The sequence below is a fragment of the Pleurodeles waltl genome, chromosome 6 (assembly GCF_031143425.1).
Source record: "Pleurodeles waltl isolate 20211129_DDA chromosome 6, aPleWal1.hap1.20221129, whole genome shotgun sequence".
NCBI lineage: Eukaryota > Metazoa > Chordata > Amphibia > Caudata > Salamandridae > Pleurodeles > Pleurodeles waltl.
The window spans coordinates 370976023-370994913 of NC_090445.1; the positions used below are offsets into that span (position 1 = coordinate 370976023).

The 18891-nt window shown below is 40.0% G+C and overlaps 1 protein-coding gene across 1 annotated transcript in view; it reads left to right on the forward strand.

The window, feature by feature from the left end:
• LOC138299751 (galanin receptor type 1-like) overlaps nucleotides 1-18352 on the forward strand; it is a 140036-nt gene extending 121684 nt beyond the window's left edge. Inside the window, exon 3 of the mRNA XM_069238282.1 lies at nucleotides 17934-18352. Within this exon, the coding sequence (XP_069094383.1) occupies nucleotides 17934-18260 (327 nt within the window). The 3' untranslated portion in view covers nucleotides 18261-18352. The remainder of the gene's footprint in view (nucleotides 1-17933) is intronic.
• Nucleotides 18353-18891: the final 539 nt, after the last annotated feature.

The following is an 18891-nucleotide window of genomic DNA, read 5'->3' on the forward strand; positions in this document are numbered from 1 at the left end:
GGAATGAATCGCGCACACTGTTGCTGATTCGGAATTCACAATACAAATGCCATGAAAACAATCGCATACGCGATTTTAAGTTTAGGCCCAAAACTCGAGTGTCACTGGAAAACCCGACCTCCGCCTTACCGCCCTGCTTGAAGATCACCAAATAAACGAGGGCAGGCCTGGAAATGCCTGGATAGTCCTCGGGACCAAAGCACTGGAAAATGCTGCTGCTCTGCACCGGGATCTTTGAATAGTGAGCACGTGGAGCTGGGCTGGCTCCCCTATATAGAGCCAAGCCCCACCCATGAGCCACATCCAACCATGCTGCAAGAAAGGCTTCTAGAAAGTCTTAGAATAAAGGACCACACCCTGTAGTCTTGCAAACAAGCCTTGCAAATGAACAATGAATTTCAAACAGCATTAATGACTTTTCAAGGTAAAAGCTCTACAATGCAAAAGGTTAACATACTGCATAGAAACACAATGCATGGAATATGACTTTGTATAAGGACTGGGTTTTTGCATTTACTTCACCCGCAGAGTGCGCACTGTCCTGATGTTGACAGACATGTACTTTTAAGCTTTACATGTGCTGGTAGTGAAACACTCTTAAATCAGTTTTCAATACTGCGAGGTCCACCTGTCCGACAGGAAAACATTGGAGTTACCCTATTACATGTAATAAGCTGTAACTTCCAGATGGGAATAGGTAACCAGTTCATGTTTGGTGTCTTAGGAATTGTAATGGAAAACCCTCTCTTATGATGAAGTCAGATTTTAAATTGCAATTTTGAAAATGACACTGTTTTAAAGTTGTGAAAAAACAGGGCAACCTAATATTCCCTGAGGGAACTGGGTAAGTTAAATGCAAACAATAAAACGTTCCTGGAGGAATTATTTCATATGTTTTCACATTAGTTTCATGATCAAGCTGAAATATCAATAAATGTAAACAAAATAAATTAGACACAAAGGGCCTGATTACAACTTTGGAGGAGGTGTTAATCCGTCCCAAATGTGAGGGATATACCACCAGCCGTATTACGAGTTCCATAGGCTATAATGGACTCGTAATACGGCTGGTGGTATATCCGTCACATTTGGGACGGATTAACACCTTCCTCCAAAGTTGTAATCAGGCCCAAAGTTTACTGGTATACAAACAATATTGGTACCAATAAACTCAATTCACAAAAACAACTTCATCAATCAACACTGTCACCCCCCCCCCCCCCCACAGAAATGATCCACCATGGGCATAATTCAAATGGTAAAAATTCAGGGATCTCGAAAGGCGACCGCTCCTCTTAACATGAAATCTATTCTTTGATCAAAAATATAAGTCCAGAACAACTATTTCCAAGATATCAAGGACTCATCAGAAATATAATGCCATGAATGTATTTAAAGAGGAAGAATCGTTGATCTTTCAGTCTCAGAGTGGCCAATCAGTCCATGAGACCATCATCAGGTCACAGTGTTGAGATCAAACCTAAATACAAACAAATAAAGACATATCCAAACCAATACACCAACAAAAATACATCTGTACCACTTGCCAACAACGACCAGACCTAAACTCTGTGCAGTTTAACACCCACTAAACATGACTAATACAAAACAGGCACAAACTCCTGTGACTACCAAATTACCAACACATATCCAGACCATCCAAGTGAATGTGTCCATGCCAATAGTCACTGGACCAGAAACAATTTTAGCAAAAGGGTCTCACCAAAATGCCAAAGTAAAATGTACAAATCATCAATATCCCTAATACCAAAATACTTATGGGAAAACATTAAGGGAACATCCCCTAGTGCCAATAGTGGCCATACGCCAATCGGGTATCACCAGTACTTCTTACCACATGACCATGGAGGTGAGTTAGACGCCAACTGAATAAAGTATCCGTAATAAAACATGTATACCTAATATAACACAAACATCACCTTCATTGTCACTGAAGAACAAAAAGTAATGCATCAACACCGTACTTACTCTGAAAGCTGCAAAAGTCAGCTCAAATGGCAGTCAATATCACTGAGAGAAACTTTGGCATGCTAGCCATTAAAAATCATGTCATTCTGGGTCACGTGATCTTGCCTGCAACTATGGGGGCCATCTTAAAGTATACCACATACTGTGAAGATCCTCATAAGGACTGGCATAACTTTCTCACAATGGAATACTACCAATGGTTATTAGGTATGGAATCTAACACTTAAAACTATACATATATATAGTAAAAAAAACTGTAAGAAAAAAACACAAACCTAATACGGTCACAAACCATCAAATAAAACACGGGACCATCTTACATCGGAGATGACATTCCACTGCTACGGGTGCAAGCGTTAAAAATAAGGCACATAATGCAAAACAAACATGTACATAAATAGACATTATAAACTGCTAACAGAGCCAAAATATGTTGGGCCACAATGGAGGGTGCTAGTGCCCATATCCAGATAAATTAAGCAAACATACTGCCAAAACACATATTATACTGAGAATATAAAACTGAAAAATCCAAAAACATCTGCCTGTTTCAGGAAAATAATTCACACACCAGATAACTGATACACAGATCCTAATCTGTTATTTCCGGAGTCATAGGAGCTCAACTCCCAAATCACAGAGTAGCCAGTAAATTATATTCCACCTGTTGATTCAGTCCTTTACTGTACCATCCAACCATATCCATCTGTTCTCTTTTATTTTTAGCAAGCGGTCCACATCATTCCTCTTTCTGGAGCATTTAACCACTTCCAGAACAAATCATTTCATAGAGTTTGGTGCATGCCCATGAAGTCTAAAGTGATCCACTAGTGGGGTATTAACCACATTACAAGATATCCGAGATTGATGTTGTATGTTACATTTTCTTACTTCCTGAGTAGTTTTACCAATGTAATACAATGCAAAGGGACATGCAATACAGTATATCACATTTTTGGTTTCACAATTTGAAAAATGCTTTAAATGCCACACTTTGAAGTTGATATAGCATGATTTAACCATTTTTTTTTTTGTGGAGCAAGCTGCTCAATCCCCACAGGGAAAATGACCATACATAGGAGATAAACCCCAAACGTTTCTCAAAGTCATTTGTTCTCGTTCGACATAAACATGGACCAAGTGATCTCTCAAATATCTCCCCCATCTTTTAAAAGCCAAAAGGGGCTTCTCCCAGGTTCTCTGTAATGTATCTATCAAGTGCCAATTAAAAAAAATTATCTTCTTAATCTTGTTGGATTCGGTACCAAAAGTGGTGACACACGTAAGTCTCATGGAAATAGGTTTGTCTTTTACCTGTAATTATTCCTTGTGATCGTAATACCAAGCCTTTTTAAGTGATCATTGGTTTGATGTAATATACCAATACAGTTTGAATACTGGTTCCCTTTGCATTGGATTTATTGGAACATTTTATTGTTTGCACTTTTAGAAAGTTGGCGTTTTTTCCTGCCTTATCCTTTTAGTTCCAGCAGCCTGACTCTGGGTCACATAACTGGGTGTAGCTGATAGTTGAGCTTTGTGTAGTCCTCCTAGACAGCCACAGACAATAGAGGGCTTAGGTTGCCTGGATCGGCCATCACAGGCAAGATGGGGGGGAGGAGCTGGGCACAGCCCTGCTTACACTTAAATAGGCTGTGTCCTGCCTCCATACAATGGGCTGCACACTCCCTGTAGTTAGTCTGGTGCCACTGCCACGAAGGCATGGCACAGGTGCACTTTAGATGGAAACTTCTAGAAGCTTCCCCCACTTCAAAGGAGGCACCTGGTACCAACCTGGACCTCAGACACAAGGTCCTTGTTACAAGTTTGTCAGTCGGACTAGCAGACCTCCAAACTCGCGGTGAGGACACCACTGTCATACCAGTGGCGTCCCCCCAAGCGTATTACAATGTTCCTGCAATGATGACTGGTGGGAACATTGTATTATGCATTCCCACCAGGCTAACTGGCAGGAACAGTGCTGCAATATTGGTCTTGGCTCCTTTAAGGGAGCTGAGGCCAATATCATAGCACACCAGCACCATACGAATGTATACTGTCTGCAAAGCATTCCGATGATGCTGGGCAGGGGGTCCCATGCCATGGGCATGGGAAGTGCAGGGTGTGGGAAACTGGCATCCTGTTGCAGTACCTCCCCCCCAATACACTTTTTGCCTGGTTTAAAAATGCAACTTGGACTGGAGTGCACTGGGATCCTTCTAACCAGGTCCCCAATGCCAGTGTTCTTTCGCCAAAATTGCAAAGGTATTGATACAATTGGCAACATCCTTAGCTGCCACTATAAGTCTCTAGTAAATGGTACCTAGGTACCCAAAGCATGGGGTACTAAGGGTAGGTCCCTTAGGACATCAGCACAGATTGTGCCACCCTCATGGGCTATGCATCCAGATGCACCCAGCACTGCCATTGCAGGCTGAGTGTCCTAATGCTATCCTAAAATGCAAACTCAACATGGCACACAGCCCTAAGGAAGGGTGCATTATACTGTATGTGTGGGCATAGATGCATGAACAGTATGCCCCTATTGTGTCCCTGTCAAACCTGGGACATATTAAGTGAACAGAACAGCCATTTTAAATGCATGTGCTGAATACTGGTCAGTACATGTTTCACAGCTCTGAACCCTGGGTTGTTTGGTAGCAACTCAGAATGATAAATCCAATCTAGTACCAGTATTGGATGTATTGCAAAATGTACCCAGGAGGCACCTTAGCGGTGACCCCTGCAAAGCTAATTAAGCTAATTAACACTGGCATGGTTGCTGGCTGGTCACAGCCAGCCTGCCACCACCAGATAAGATTCTGAAACCCTGGGAGGAGAGTTCCTGCTCTCTGGGTCGTAGAACAAAGCCCTTCCTGGGTGAAGGTGTCACACCTCCCTCCTCAGGAATGTGCACTGCCCTGCTAGTGAGTTTCAAAGGGCTTACCACCTTTGTAACTTGACACCCAGGGCTCATTCCAGCAGCAGATGGCCACCCCCATTGCAAACCCCCAATTTTGGCAGGAGCAATGGTGGGAAAACACACAAAGGACAGGAGGAATGGCCACCACCAACTTGCACCTCCCTTAAGGTGTTGCATGAGAGGTGACCCCTCTGTTTCATTTTCATCCATCTTGCATGGTAGGAAAACAGTCTATTTACACCCACTAAATACAGTATTTAGTGGGCACCCCTAGACCATTGATTCAGATTTTAAGGACACAAGAAGACCTGCAACAAAGAAGACCCAAGGCTCGAGAACTGAAAAACCCTGTCTGCTGCACCCAGTACTCGACAATTACCGCTGAGGGGTTGCTCAGGTATCAGGCGGACTCTAAAAATCCCCAGAGGGGACCTCCGCTCTTCTGAAAATCTCCAAGGATCTCCCTCCAGAGTGAAGGCACCACCCTCCTGCAACCAAGACCAAAAGACCAGTGAAGTCCAGTTGAATGACCTGATGCTGACCAAGGAACCAGATGCTGCAACTGGACCAAATTTCACCCGATGGACTGTGACGACAAAACCTGCAAGTATGCCAAGTTTAGTGGCACTCCAGCCTCCAGTGGCTCAACCGTGCAATAGCCCCAGGTACTGGTCACTCAACATTGGACACCAGGAAGGAAAGTCTATTTTGGACTCCAAAAGGACTAGGAGAATTTCCCAGTTGAGAGACTACAGAATCCACCAGAACCACACACAACAGTGGCCCTGCTGACCGGCAAGTGACCCTCAAAGTGACATACCTCCTGCATCCAAGGGCATCTTTGAGTACAGCTCTTGGCTCATCTATCTGCTCTGCACCCGGCCTCCCTATGCCCTGCACCAGACAACCGGCTGTGTCCTGAGGTTCCCCCACCCCTTGTGACCGCTACACTCCAAGGGGACCCCCCAGACTTACCTTGAAGTCCACCTGTGTATTGCTTTTCCAAGTGATCCAAGTGATGCAGTGTTCCTGCAACAGCTCCAAGGACTTTTCAGCAGATCTTCCCGCCAAAGCCGAGAACGGCCAGAGCTTCTCCGGCTGGCCCAAAGGACTTTTTGATGACCTTGTTCTTAGAACAAAAAGAAACATTAGTAAAGGCATTGCCTGATTTTATAGGCATTTTTAAAGTTTTCTCCCTTTGATGGTGGGCAATTACGCATAAAAAGACTATTTTTGTTAAACTTTGAAAAATCATAACTTAAAAAATACATATCCAATTTTGATGATCCTGATCTTAAACATTCCAAAAAAAATCTGAAGTATGTTTGTAAATTGGTCTCAAGGTATTCCTTTGAGTATGTGTCTTCATTTATTGATACTGTGAATACAACAAATGCTTTGCAGTTCACCAAGATTAGCCTAACTGCTCAATCAAGCTACCATGAAAATTAGAGCATTAGGTGGTCTAGTTTTAACCTCTGTAACCATTGTGTCATTGCCCAGACTCTCTGCATAGTGGGCCTAGCTTTGCACAATACATAGAGAGCAAGCCTCCTACACAGGGGCACCCCTGTGGCCCCCAGCTCTGGCTTTCTGCCAGCCTTTCCACAGTGGGATCCCTGCCATGGAAAGGCTGCCGGAATGCTGAGTTGTACTCAGCCAGGCAGTTCTGAGTTTAGCGCCGTCGTGGCTAAGTACAATTTAGACCACCTTCAGTCCATCAGGAATGATGTTCCTGGCTGGGATGGCAGTCACCCAGCAGTCCGACCTCCAGGGTCGTAATGTGGTGGTCAGACTTCCTGAAGTGCAGTGGTCCACTGTCACCATGAATGTGGCGGTCCTCAGACCACCACACTCATAATCAGGCCCAACTCTTCAGTGTGGTTTTGGACCTGTGGAGACTCTGCCAAGAAGGGCTGATGTGTTGCTGTGTTACTGGTTGCTGCCCTTCTGCCTGATTCAGAAGGATTTGGACCTGAACCCAGGACTCCGAGAGTGGCTGGCCTCCTGTTCAGAGCCCAAGGGACATAACAGGCTCTGAACCACCTAAACCAGCACCCAAATACAAGCTTGGAGTAAGGTTCTGACCCCCAAGTGGTGCCCTGCAGGTCCTGCGCCCTTGGTGTGGCCCCAGTGGAGCTAAATTGATTTTTTTAGGCTCTTCACGACGGAAAATGCTACAAGATCTCTGTGCTACAGCGACAACCATCCATGAAACCCAGTCTGCACTTTGTGCTACAACGACAACCACATGATGCTTTCCTGCTCCTCATCTCTTCTCCACTGTGGACAGGATTGTTTGCGCTGGACTGGGAAGGTAACTTTTCAGCTGGACTAACCTGGTCCTTCTGCCCAACCTGCACTCCATCAAGGTCGGCCTGAATTTATGACTTTATTCCACTCTAGCTTGACCAGTTAGCTGTGAGGGGTGCTTTGGACCTTTTGGTTCTACATTCCCTTAAATCTTTAAAATTGCATATCTCCTGTTTTGCTGGTTGGATGTTTGTAATTTTGGTCTTGAACTATTTATTACATTTTGCTTTATTATTCTACATTGGTGTGGCATATGTTTGTGTTGTATTTTCAATTTATTACTATTTGAAGTGCAGTATAAATACTTTACATTGCCTCTAAGTTGAGCTTGACTGCTCTGTGCCAAGCTGCCAGAGAGTTTAGCACAGGTTAATTCGGGGTTTGCTTGTGCCTCACTGTGACAAAGCTTGTGGGTGCTACCTAAGTAGGATTTACCCAATCAGTAACCTAGGGCCATATTTATACTATTTTATCGCCGCATTTGCGTCATTTTGTGACGCAAAATCGGTGCAAACTTGCAAAATACAATTGTATGTTGTAAGTTTGCGCCGTTTTTGCATCAAAAAGCGGCGCAAATGCGGCGTTAAAACTGTATAAATATGGGCCTTAGTGTCTCACATCCACCGAAACAACCTTTATCGGTGTAAATAGAGAAACAAAGATAAACAGCTGCACAACCACAATCTAAAATGGAATTCAAAGAAAGGAAAGTGAGAGAAAATGAGTAATTTCTTTTCTTTTTGAAGGGGACAACACAATGTAACTTTGCTATACAAGGCAGAAGCAAAAAACACTGGTCAAATTTTATTCTGCTGGAGTTTTGTTGTTAAAGGAAGTCACTAAAATGTTGTTCCTTTTTCCCCCTCCTTATGTTTCCTCCAGTCCTCTGTGCTTGGATTGAAGGTGAGGGATTTAGAAGCATGCGTAGGTCTGATCTTATTTTTTTATACACTGTAGAGCAGTGGTTCCCAACTTGTGGCCTGGGCACCCATAGGGGCCCACAAAGCCTCCGGAGGTGGTCAACGACTGCTTAGAACATTAAATAACATTAACAGATTAATAAAGTGTATATAAATAAAGAGGTTAAACGTACAAACTAAAATTTAAAACCTTACTGTAAATGTCAAGGAATTTGAAATTGGAGGCTAAAAATGTAATTAGCATCCTCAGAATGACTCGTGGGAACTGTGCAGGTGCATTAGACAGAATATAGTATGAAGGATGTGTGGCTTCAATTGAATTTAGAAAAGCTCCAACCTTCCTATTAAAATTACATTTTTTTATATTTGTTTGAAAATTAAATAAAATGTGTTATCATTTGTGTGTGTGTGTGTGTTTGATGAATACTTCTTTCTGTATTTTTCATTTTATTTCCTAATTATTCAAGGAGGGGGGGCACAGGTTCCCGTAATTATAATTTTGGGCTCCACAAAAGCCAAAAGATTAAGAACCACTGCTGTAGAGATAGGGGAATATTCACATCATATTTGATCATTTGGTACTGTTTAATTCTTCACAGATTGATGAAATGGCTGGCTCATAAGAATCTTGGCCAATATGTAATAGAACATTTACTCACAGAATAGGTAAAACACCAGCCCCTCATTTACCAAATCAGTATTGATAGCAGGTCACCTGCCAAACCACCTAGGCTTTCTACATTCAGTGCAAGGTGTAGTAACAGGTACCTGTGAAAAGAGGGGAAACATCACTTACAACGTGGCAAATGCAACACAATGCATTCACCACAATGCCTTTACCACGCATGCCTTTACCACAAATATACCTTTACCATGCATGCCTTTACAACAAATTTTGTTGTAAAGGCGTGAATGGTAAAGGTGTATGCATGGTAAAGGTTTTAAAGGTAAGTACAGTTAAGTATTAAGTAAGTTGAGCGATTGGTATATATATATATATATGTATATGTTTATATGGTGTCTAGGGTGAGTAATGGTTATTGGTGGTAAGGGCCGTTTTTAGGTTTTAGGGTGGGTATGGCTTTTTTGGTGGTAAGGTCATTTTTAGGTTTTAGTGTGGGTGTTGGTTTTTGGGGTGGTAAGGGCATTTTTTAGGTTTTAGGGTGGGTATGGGTTTTGGGGTGGTAAGGGCATTTTTAGGTTTTAGGGTGGGTATGGGTTTTGGGGTGGTAAGGGCATTTTTAGGTTTTAGGGTGGGTATGGGTTTTTGGGTGGCAAGGGCATTATTAGATTTTAGGGTGGGTATAGGTTTTTGGGTGGTAAGGGCATTTTAAGGTTTTAGGGGGTATGGGATTTGGGGTGGTAAGGGCATTTTTAGGTTTTAGGGTTGTAAAGGCATTTTTAGGTTTTAGGGTGAACATGTGTTTTGGGGTGTTAAGGGGTATTTAGGATTTAGGGTGGGTATGGGTTTTGTGGTGGCAAGGTAATTTTTAGGGTTTAGGGTAGGTAGGGATTATGGGTGGAAAGGTGTGTGTAATAAACACTGTAAAGAAGTCAGCCTATTTTTAAAGCACTTCAGATCCTTGACAAGCTATCAAAGTCCATCAGCATACAATTTTCGGACTACACCTCGCTAGAAGATTGTTGAATTTGAGGATAGCCTATTTGAATGCATTTTGATGTCACGTGGTGAGTGACCAGAGTGGGGCTCTTATCTTGTTGTAGGTCACTGCAGTTAGCCTCATAACGGCAGAAAAGGGAGCGCAAAACTAAATACATCCAAGCAATTTTTTTAAAAAGTTAAGTGGTTTGACCTGCTATTTTTTGGGGGGAGACAACAGAGGATGATCTTTCAAAATATTTTTTTTGCTGTGAAAGCGCCAAATTTGTTACAAGGAGACTCTATTTGTACCTTTCCCTTGCTACTGCTGGGTGGATTATGGACTTTTACATGCATTCATAAACACCACTTAATTTTTTTTTTTAATTGCAGTTGGGACAGGCAAAAAATGACCACACAATATCTATATGTTTTTGTAATTATATGTCAATTGTTTGTAAATATTAATTTTGTCTATTTGAGATTGTTTGTATTCATTTTTATAATTCCATATTATTTTAATACCCCTGAATGCATTATGTAAAGTAAATACACACAGGGCTTACACAATGATATAGGGTATTTAGTAGTTACTTTAATATAATTAGCCTTGCATAATTTAATTTTGTAAGTTGCAAACAAATATATGTTGTTTTACCCATGTGAGCGATTGGTATGAAATTGATTCCTGCATTCACCATCTTTTTTATGGTCAGTATAGTAGATGAGGAACAGCAGGTGATATAAGGATACCACCCCCTGTTTATGGACAGCCAGGTATCCACTCTAGGAGGTGCCACTTGTGGTTATTTAGGTTATCTCGGGCTAAGGTTTGACAAAGCATTTCAACTTCTACAAGCCAGAATTACTAAATGGGTTACAGTGCCACAACAAGTAGAAAATGGATGTCCTGAAAGAGAAGCACACAGGGCCACTGTCACCCCTTTCAGGATTCATCTTGTATAATGGGACTAGTGTCAAGTATGTGGGATGCAGGATATTAAATTGTGTTAACCTGAACCATGTACTGCAAGAAACAGTCTTACCATGCTTCGGATAAAATGAATTGTTGGGAGGGGTCAGGTGGTCAAATTTACTAATATATTGCCAGTCTAACAAATACTGGGGAAAGTGCATAACTTAGGGAGCCAAATTTACCATTCTAACTGGAGCCTAACAAACATTGTGGAAAAGGCTTACTTTAAACATGGTCATATTTACTCAGCTAACTCCAGTTAAACAAATATGGGGAAAGTGCATACATCATGGTTTGGGATGGGGCCACATTTCCACTTTAACATTGGAGTAAGTGTAGATTTTGGGGCGATGGGGACAAAATTAGAATTCTAACTCGGGTTTGACAAAATGGGGAAATGGCATACATTTGGGAAGACATGGGCTGTTGAATTTACTATTCTAACTCTAATCTAACAAACACTGGTGACCATTTATACTTGGGTTTGGTGGGTGATTAGATTTACTACACCCAAATACTATAATCTGACATTAACGTTAATTCATAAATTTTGAATAAAAACGTAAAAAATAGTAACTATATCATAATTGCAAACTTTTTTCAATCTATCAACTATATACATGTAAAAATAAAAGGGTATCCTTCTAAACCCCAGAAAACACCCAAATATAAAAGAAAATTATTAAACTCTGTATTTATTGTAATTTTTGTTTAAAAATAATCTAACTGTTCTTTTGAAAAATATGGCCAAACACTAGTCATCAAATAAACCCTATGACCAAAACTTAAAATATATTAATTAAATAAGAACATGTACACAAATAATTAAAAAAATGCCATATCAATCAAATTACCTCAATGACATATAATTAAACAAAATGCTACCCATGTAATCACCCAATAAACTCTACAACCCAAATAACAATTAAAAACAATGTTAACCAATTAAACAAATGAATAAAAGATGAATTACCAATTATAATTAGTATTTAATGTAACAAAAGCAATACTCACCCAATTCCCAAATAAACCCAAAGACTCAAATACAATATGCATGACTACAAATTGTTTTAAAATGTTTTTAAAAAAACTTCACAATAAGATACATAATGAAATAAAATCATAGGGCATTATTATAGTAACCAATATTTTAAACCCCTATTATTGTGTAAGAGTATAAAATATATATTTACTTTCAATATCTTTGTCACAATATATATATTGATCCCAATATCAAGTGACGCAATCATTTTGAGTTGATATAGTGGTGTAACAACAAGCTTAGCTCAATGCCTATAATAACTGGCATGTAAACTAATGTGTTGGACATATCAATTATTGTCCCTATCTTCAAACAGGTAAATAAATCTGACACTAAATGTTATCACCCCATCTCTCTCCTGGATTGCTCAGCCGGATTAATGGGTAAGGCACTTTTGAATAGACTGGAGCAGTGGGTAGAGGACAACTATATCATATCTGAGGTGCAATATGCATTTAAGAAAGGGCTGGGGATGATGGAGCAATGTATCAATCTTAAATGGTCTCCTCAATAAAAGGCGAGTCACCCTCAAAAACCAACAAGGGACAGGGTGGTATGCAACTACAAACACAGACAGGATTCCCTCATTGAGATTCTTTTAACTATGCAAGCCACACTCCCTGCTTGCAACCCTAGGATTCACAATCAATATGTACTTTACATTTCCTCATATGTCAACATAACCACAGGGATTGATATGCTAAGGACCATTTACAGGATATATGATCAACACAAACACATCTGACTCACTGTATTGTTGTAAAAATGTTAATTTATTTGTAAAGCTAATCTTTTAAATTGCTTTTAATGCATCATCCACATCTTTACAATTATAGTCAAATTACAACATCATTATCATAATATGAAATGCACTTTGACATAGTACATTTTCTGAATCACATTCTTTTACCAATCATTTCACAATAATTCAACAGATTGTTTAAAAAAATAAACACAAAAATACTGTTGACATGGCATTTCTATGGTTTTCAAGCTGATCCACCCCACCTTCATCAGGACAAATCAATTACAAATCACACAGAATATTCTACAAGACAGAGAAGCATACATTTTTCACTAATATTCATATATCCTGTACTTTACATTGTGACTATTTACCAACTCACATTAATTGTTTGCATATATATCCATATCCTGGGTTACAAAAGAAGAGCCATGTTTCTAATCACTTCATATCCAAGTGGGGCTATCACCCGATCTACCCCACACTTATCAAAACATAGCTCGAATTTACACAGGAATTGATCTATCATTTCCATACTTATATATGTACCTATGCTTTAGGTTGTTAATACATTCCCACTAGCATATCATATTTACATATATATCACCATCCTGGGTTACAAAAAGAGAGGAACATGTATGTAATGGACCTCTTATCTAATTGAGATTACGACTGCTTATTTATTTTTATCACTGTCCTATGATTGTTTTGTTATTATATACTCGAAAACTGTACTGGGTTTCTGTTATATTCCAAGAATCAACCACAGGAAGTTATATCTGCCCGCCTTACATTCAATATAGAAGATCTTAGGGCCAAGGGCTCATACCTGAAATATGGCCAACATCTTACATTGTGAGCTGTGTTTTTATTATTGTACAATGCAATTCAAGGTTATGTATATCTTTACTTATGTCTTTTGTAGTATAATTTTGAATTGTTCTCTCTCATTCAGTCTCCTCTTCACATATGGAATCAGGGTTAAAGTGCATTTTAAATAAAGGGCATAGTAACATATTATAATGTCCTATCCCAAATTGGGCTCTTCTTATATGTTTATTTAACCAACAGTAGGTGCTGATTTCACTCAAATATCTCCCCCTGGAGCTCACCAAAGAACCCCTGCTCTACACTTTTTAAGACTTATACTCACTCTGTTGGCTTGTGGGGAGCCGGTACTCAATCAAATAATTGCTGGACACTTTACAGTTCAAGTGAACATCTGTAGGCTAGAAATTGATAGTCCTTATGGATCAATCAAATTTTTCTTCTTTCTTCTTTTTTATATTTTGTACTCATTATTTCCCAAAATCACATCCTTTTTGTTCCCTATAAAAGTATTACCAAGGTTTAATTTTTCTTTTTTATCGTCCAGACTTGTTTGTATTTGAACTTTACTTGAGTAACTCAGAATACTGGCAATATCGGGCTCACAATTATATGTCTCTTAGCCTACCCTGATAACTTGTTGGAAGATTCACTCTTAATGAAATCTCTTTTGCATTGGCATTCTACTTGGGCAAAAACTGAAACTGGTTTTACTAAATCTATTATTCTAGACTACTTAGCCCTGTATTACGCTCTCAGAATTCCCTGGCTTTCATATATAAATGGATCATTAAATCAGTTGTTTAATGTATCAGTTAAGTGCAACCCTTCAAAAACCTTTTCCTTAGTAAAGAGTATAATTAAAGCTTCTTCCCTAGACTATAGACAGGAAAGTAGAATGAATGAAGAAGTTAGGAAACATACTGTTGTTTTCTATCTGTCAAATGGTTTGTATGAAGGATGGCAACCCTATTTGAGCTGGAGGACCAATATTGAGCATTGTTATTTTCTAATCAGGCTGCAGTTGGGCACTGGCCATCATTAAGTAGCATTTTCAGAAATGAAAAAATGCCCATTAGTCAAGACCATTTGCCCTTGTGATGGAGACTCAATGCAAAGCACAGACAACTTTATTTTATTCTATGGATTTTATGAGGCTTGAGAAGACATTATTTAAAACGTATCTTCCTCGCACAGCATATTAGGGATTATAACATAGCTTTCCGCTATATTTTTGCACTTGATAACCTTCTAGTCTGTTTCAGCACTGCACTTTATGTAGGAGGAGATGTACATTTTGTAAAATGTATTGTAGTGAATATGAATTTAGTAGCTTTGGTATTTTTATTCATTTTATTATTTCTGTTTTTAGTGTATTATATTTATTGATGAAGCGTTTTTATGTACTTTTTGGCCATTGTAATTGTGCCAAATAAAGATTTTTGAGATTGAATGTGTGGGATTATTTGCTTTCTTGTTTCTTTTTCTTGTATGCGGTATTATTTGCTTTTGTTTTTTTTCTTAATTCACATAATTCTTTAGTACTATTAGAACAAACTTTGTTGGCGAAAGAAGGAGTGGTGTCTGATGCCTTTCAAAGAAAAAAACTAAATAGAATTTTGCATTTGATGGGAAAATTGTGCTGTTGTTGTGCTACAAAGTTCTACAATTTTAATATTTTCATCAAAATTCTAAGATTATCATGTGATTTAGATATTGGTGGACGAGTTACTCTGTCACAACAGTGACAGCTGTACCGTCTGCCAGTATCTAATTCCCACAGGATATAATGGGATTTAGATATTGGCGGATGGTATATATCGTCTCCGTTGTGATGGAGTAACTCGTCTGACAATATCTAAATCAGGCCCAGAGTCTTGAAACAGGTTGTTATGGAGTGGATGTGGTCCTGAAGAAGACGGAGAATGCCCTTCCATAAGCAGCCTAGGGATTCATAATTGGATAGAGAAAGGAGGTAAGGACAGCTCTACGCTATTTTGGAAGCATGAAGGAAGGATGCATTGTAATTCTGAAAGGATCAACTACAGCCACCTATTAACTGAAATCATTCTGAAAACCTACGGAACATTTTGCTCCAGGTTCGAAAAACAAGCGACCAGCTGTCCTGGCAAGAATGTAATTTTCCTGTGATAAGTCAGACTGCAAGTTGTCTTTCTACGTCACTAGTTGGACAGCTGCCCACTTCCAGTTTTCATGTTTAGATTTCACGTAATGTATCTTGCACTATTCTTGGTAAATTTGCATATTTTACAATAAGGGAGTTTGTCTGTGGAACTGCTTTGTGACAGGTTAAGAGAGAGGGAAAGCGGCATTGCTTAGCTATGAGCTTAAACTTCTTACATCCTGACTAGTTGCCTGTTTTTTCCATTGGTGGCTGACTGGTGATGGTAGGAGTAAAGGCTGTACAAAGAGAACTCTGAGGCAGCATTTCGTGGTGTAGATGGCTCACTCATATCAATACTTTGCTGGCAGATGGACACTTGTCCCTGTTACCAAAGCATTGGTCATTGCACGGATTGGAGGTGTAGAAGCAGCCATCAACCACTACAAAACAGAAGCAGATAGCTGTAAATCGTAAAAGAATTAGAAAGGTATGCTGTAAGAAATATGTATGGATAAAACATCATTAACATCAAATGCATCTTTAGCATAACAAATCAGTAGCATTTGTTTTCATTTTTAATCTTTTGAAATGCCCAGGTGCATTTAATTTGACATAAGAAACCAAATATAGATTTGCTGCACGCTTACTCAATGTACACTGCGTGCCATATTTTTGGTCATTTGTTTTTGTCTAACAGAAAAGAGCATTCTGGACATTGTAGTCTTGAGCTTCTTTAAGTACAATGCAGTTGATAACAATAACTTTTAATTCGTAATTCATGGATATGATACACCATTGCTGGTGTAAACTGAGCAATGGGACATACCTAATTCTGCAATATGTTAGTAGTAAATAAAAGCAGGTACTGAACTTCAGTGCTACATTTATTTGATCATAAGAGAGGTACACAGGATGAAATGGGCAGGCAGAGAGCACTGCATTGTTATTGAGAGGTGATCCTTCCAAAGAGGGCAGTGGTTGTAAGAGCACAGAGACTGAGAACTGAAGTATTCCATATCCTATTAAGGTGAGGTGTCAAAGTAAAGACAAAGGATTGATTGGTCATTGATCCAGACCCTTGTTTGACCTTAAACGTAAACTTGATGTTGTCAGCAAAGGGTCCAAATTTTAAGCTGGTCCTTCTTTACGTCCATGTGTGTGCCTACTTGTGTGCTTTCTGGCAGGTTCTGGGTTGTGATGGATTGTTTGTGTACCTCTGTGTTTCCTGGGTGTCTGGATATGGGTACCAGGATGTCCCAACCTTGCATCTCCTCTGCCAGCCTACATTCTCAACTGTCCACCAGGGCTTTATTCCTCATTCCCTTTGTTTATACCTTGTACCTTCGCCTCCCTCCTTTTCTCTCTTGCCGCATATTCTCCTCTTCTCCTGATTGCCATCCAGGTCATGCACCAACTACTGTTCCCTTATTGTAGAAGATATTTCTATTCACAAGGCTTTCTATTCACAAGGCTTCCCTTTTGTACCCTCCTAGCCACTCACTTGTGACCTCTAGCACTTCCAGATGGTCTTATAACAGCTTATAGTGTTATTCATGCATCAAGCATACCACAGAACAGTCCTCGATCTTTTGTGTATGAACTAATGCATGCCTGAGGGCTATGTGTATGGATGTCTGTAGATATGGTGCTCTGTTTCCATATTTCCATTTAGGCAGCACCTACGTCAATGTCTGCGTGAAATGTAAGTGTCTGCATGTGTGAATGCACTTTTCTATAGTCGCTTAGCTGCTATCTGAGGCAACTGCTTTCATTGTCCTTTAGCTTCATTTTTTACAAACAGTTGGAAGGCAGGTACTAAATGTGAGAAATTGATGCAAATCTACTGCAGTTCTTAATCCTCCCAAAGAACACAAGAAATTGGACCTGCTCAAAGCCACCAAACACAGAGATTGGTCATAAACATTCCAGCTTAGTTAATCACAGTGTATTAAGTCAACAAAAAATTACAGTTTAATAAAAGTTGTCCTACTAAATGGCCAGAAGATTGTAGTAGCAACATAGATGATTATGCCACATCCACCATAAAAAATAGAGATTTAAGTATTCGGTGGTTTCCAGAGTATGTTTGAGACTCCAGTGTCTAGCAAACGTGTATTGACAAAATATTGGGTAAATCAAAAAGAAACCATTACAAATATGCGAATACATTTTACGGTTATAAGCAAGCATTCTTCACCTCATCATTTATGCTGTTTTTAATGTCTACTGTGTGCATTTAGGATGTTGATTTGACACTGCTTTAGACTGAACACATACAATAATCTATTTTTAAAAAGAAAGAAATTCCAGTTCTAACCTCCTAAGAAAGAATTTTAGAATCAAGACTAGAGCACTTTAGGTACACAATCTAGAGTAAGACCAAAGCCCTTCATGTGTAATATACCCACAAGAGGGATGGTGGAATTGTTCTGGCAACTGCATAACCGAGATCTTTTTCTTTTACCTCCACAGACAACACAGACCGTGCTGGCAGTGGTGGCGGCCTTCACTATATCGTGGCTCCCACATCACGTGGTAACCATGTGGGTAGTGTTTGGGAACTTTCCACTGACTGAGGCCTCATTTGCTCTCCGCATTGTCTCGCACTGCTTGGCCTACGGCAATGCTTGTGTCAACCCCATCATTTATGCCTTCCTGTCTGAGAACTTTCGTAAGGCCTACAAGGAGGTATTCCGCTGCCGCTTCGCTCACCCCATGCCCACAGAAGAGGAAGTGGACGAGCAGGCCGGAGGGAAGGTTCACAGTGTCATGGTGACCCATTCCATCACCAACATGTGACTCAGGGGGTCAAGATAAAATCAGGGTAAATTTGGTGTATTCTTGCAATGTTGATGATGACAAACAAATTACAACCGGAGATTGGACGCCAATGGTCAGGAACGCAGATGGCTTGAGAATGCAAGAAGAGGCACAATGGTGTAAAACCAACTTTACCCAAAGTATTTCAGCCACAAAGTGACAGTACTGAACCTGTGTTTTGTTTTCCACAAAATACCTGCACAGTTAGGGATTTCCTCCCTGGTTCCTGTTTGTTCCTCCGGCACAAGAAGCTCTTAAACAATCTAAACATCACACAAAGTTTACTAATTCTAAATGCTGGAAGCTCTATTCCAGTTTTGAAAACAGTGGATAGTTTCTGCTCTGTGTAATTAGCAGGGTGGGCTGACTGGCAGTCCTTACCCCAGTGTTGTGTGGTGCTGCAGCATCTTCTGAACCCCACCCCTAGCACCACTGGCCTAGGAGTGGAGCGAGAGGCTATGGTGGCAGTATATGCCTGGATTTTAAAACTAAGAGGAAAATAAAATGCATCTTCACACTTGATCCATTCTTCACCTACTGATACTCTCCCCCTGATGAGTGCTCTCCTTTTAACAATCGTCTTCTTTGTGTCACAACCAAGAGTGAACTC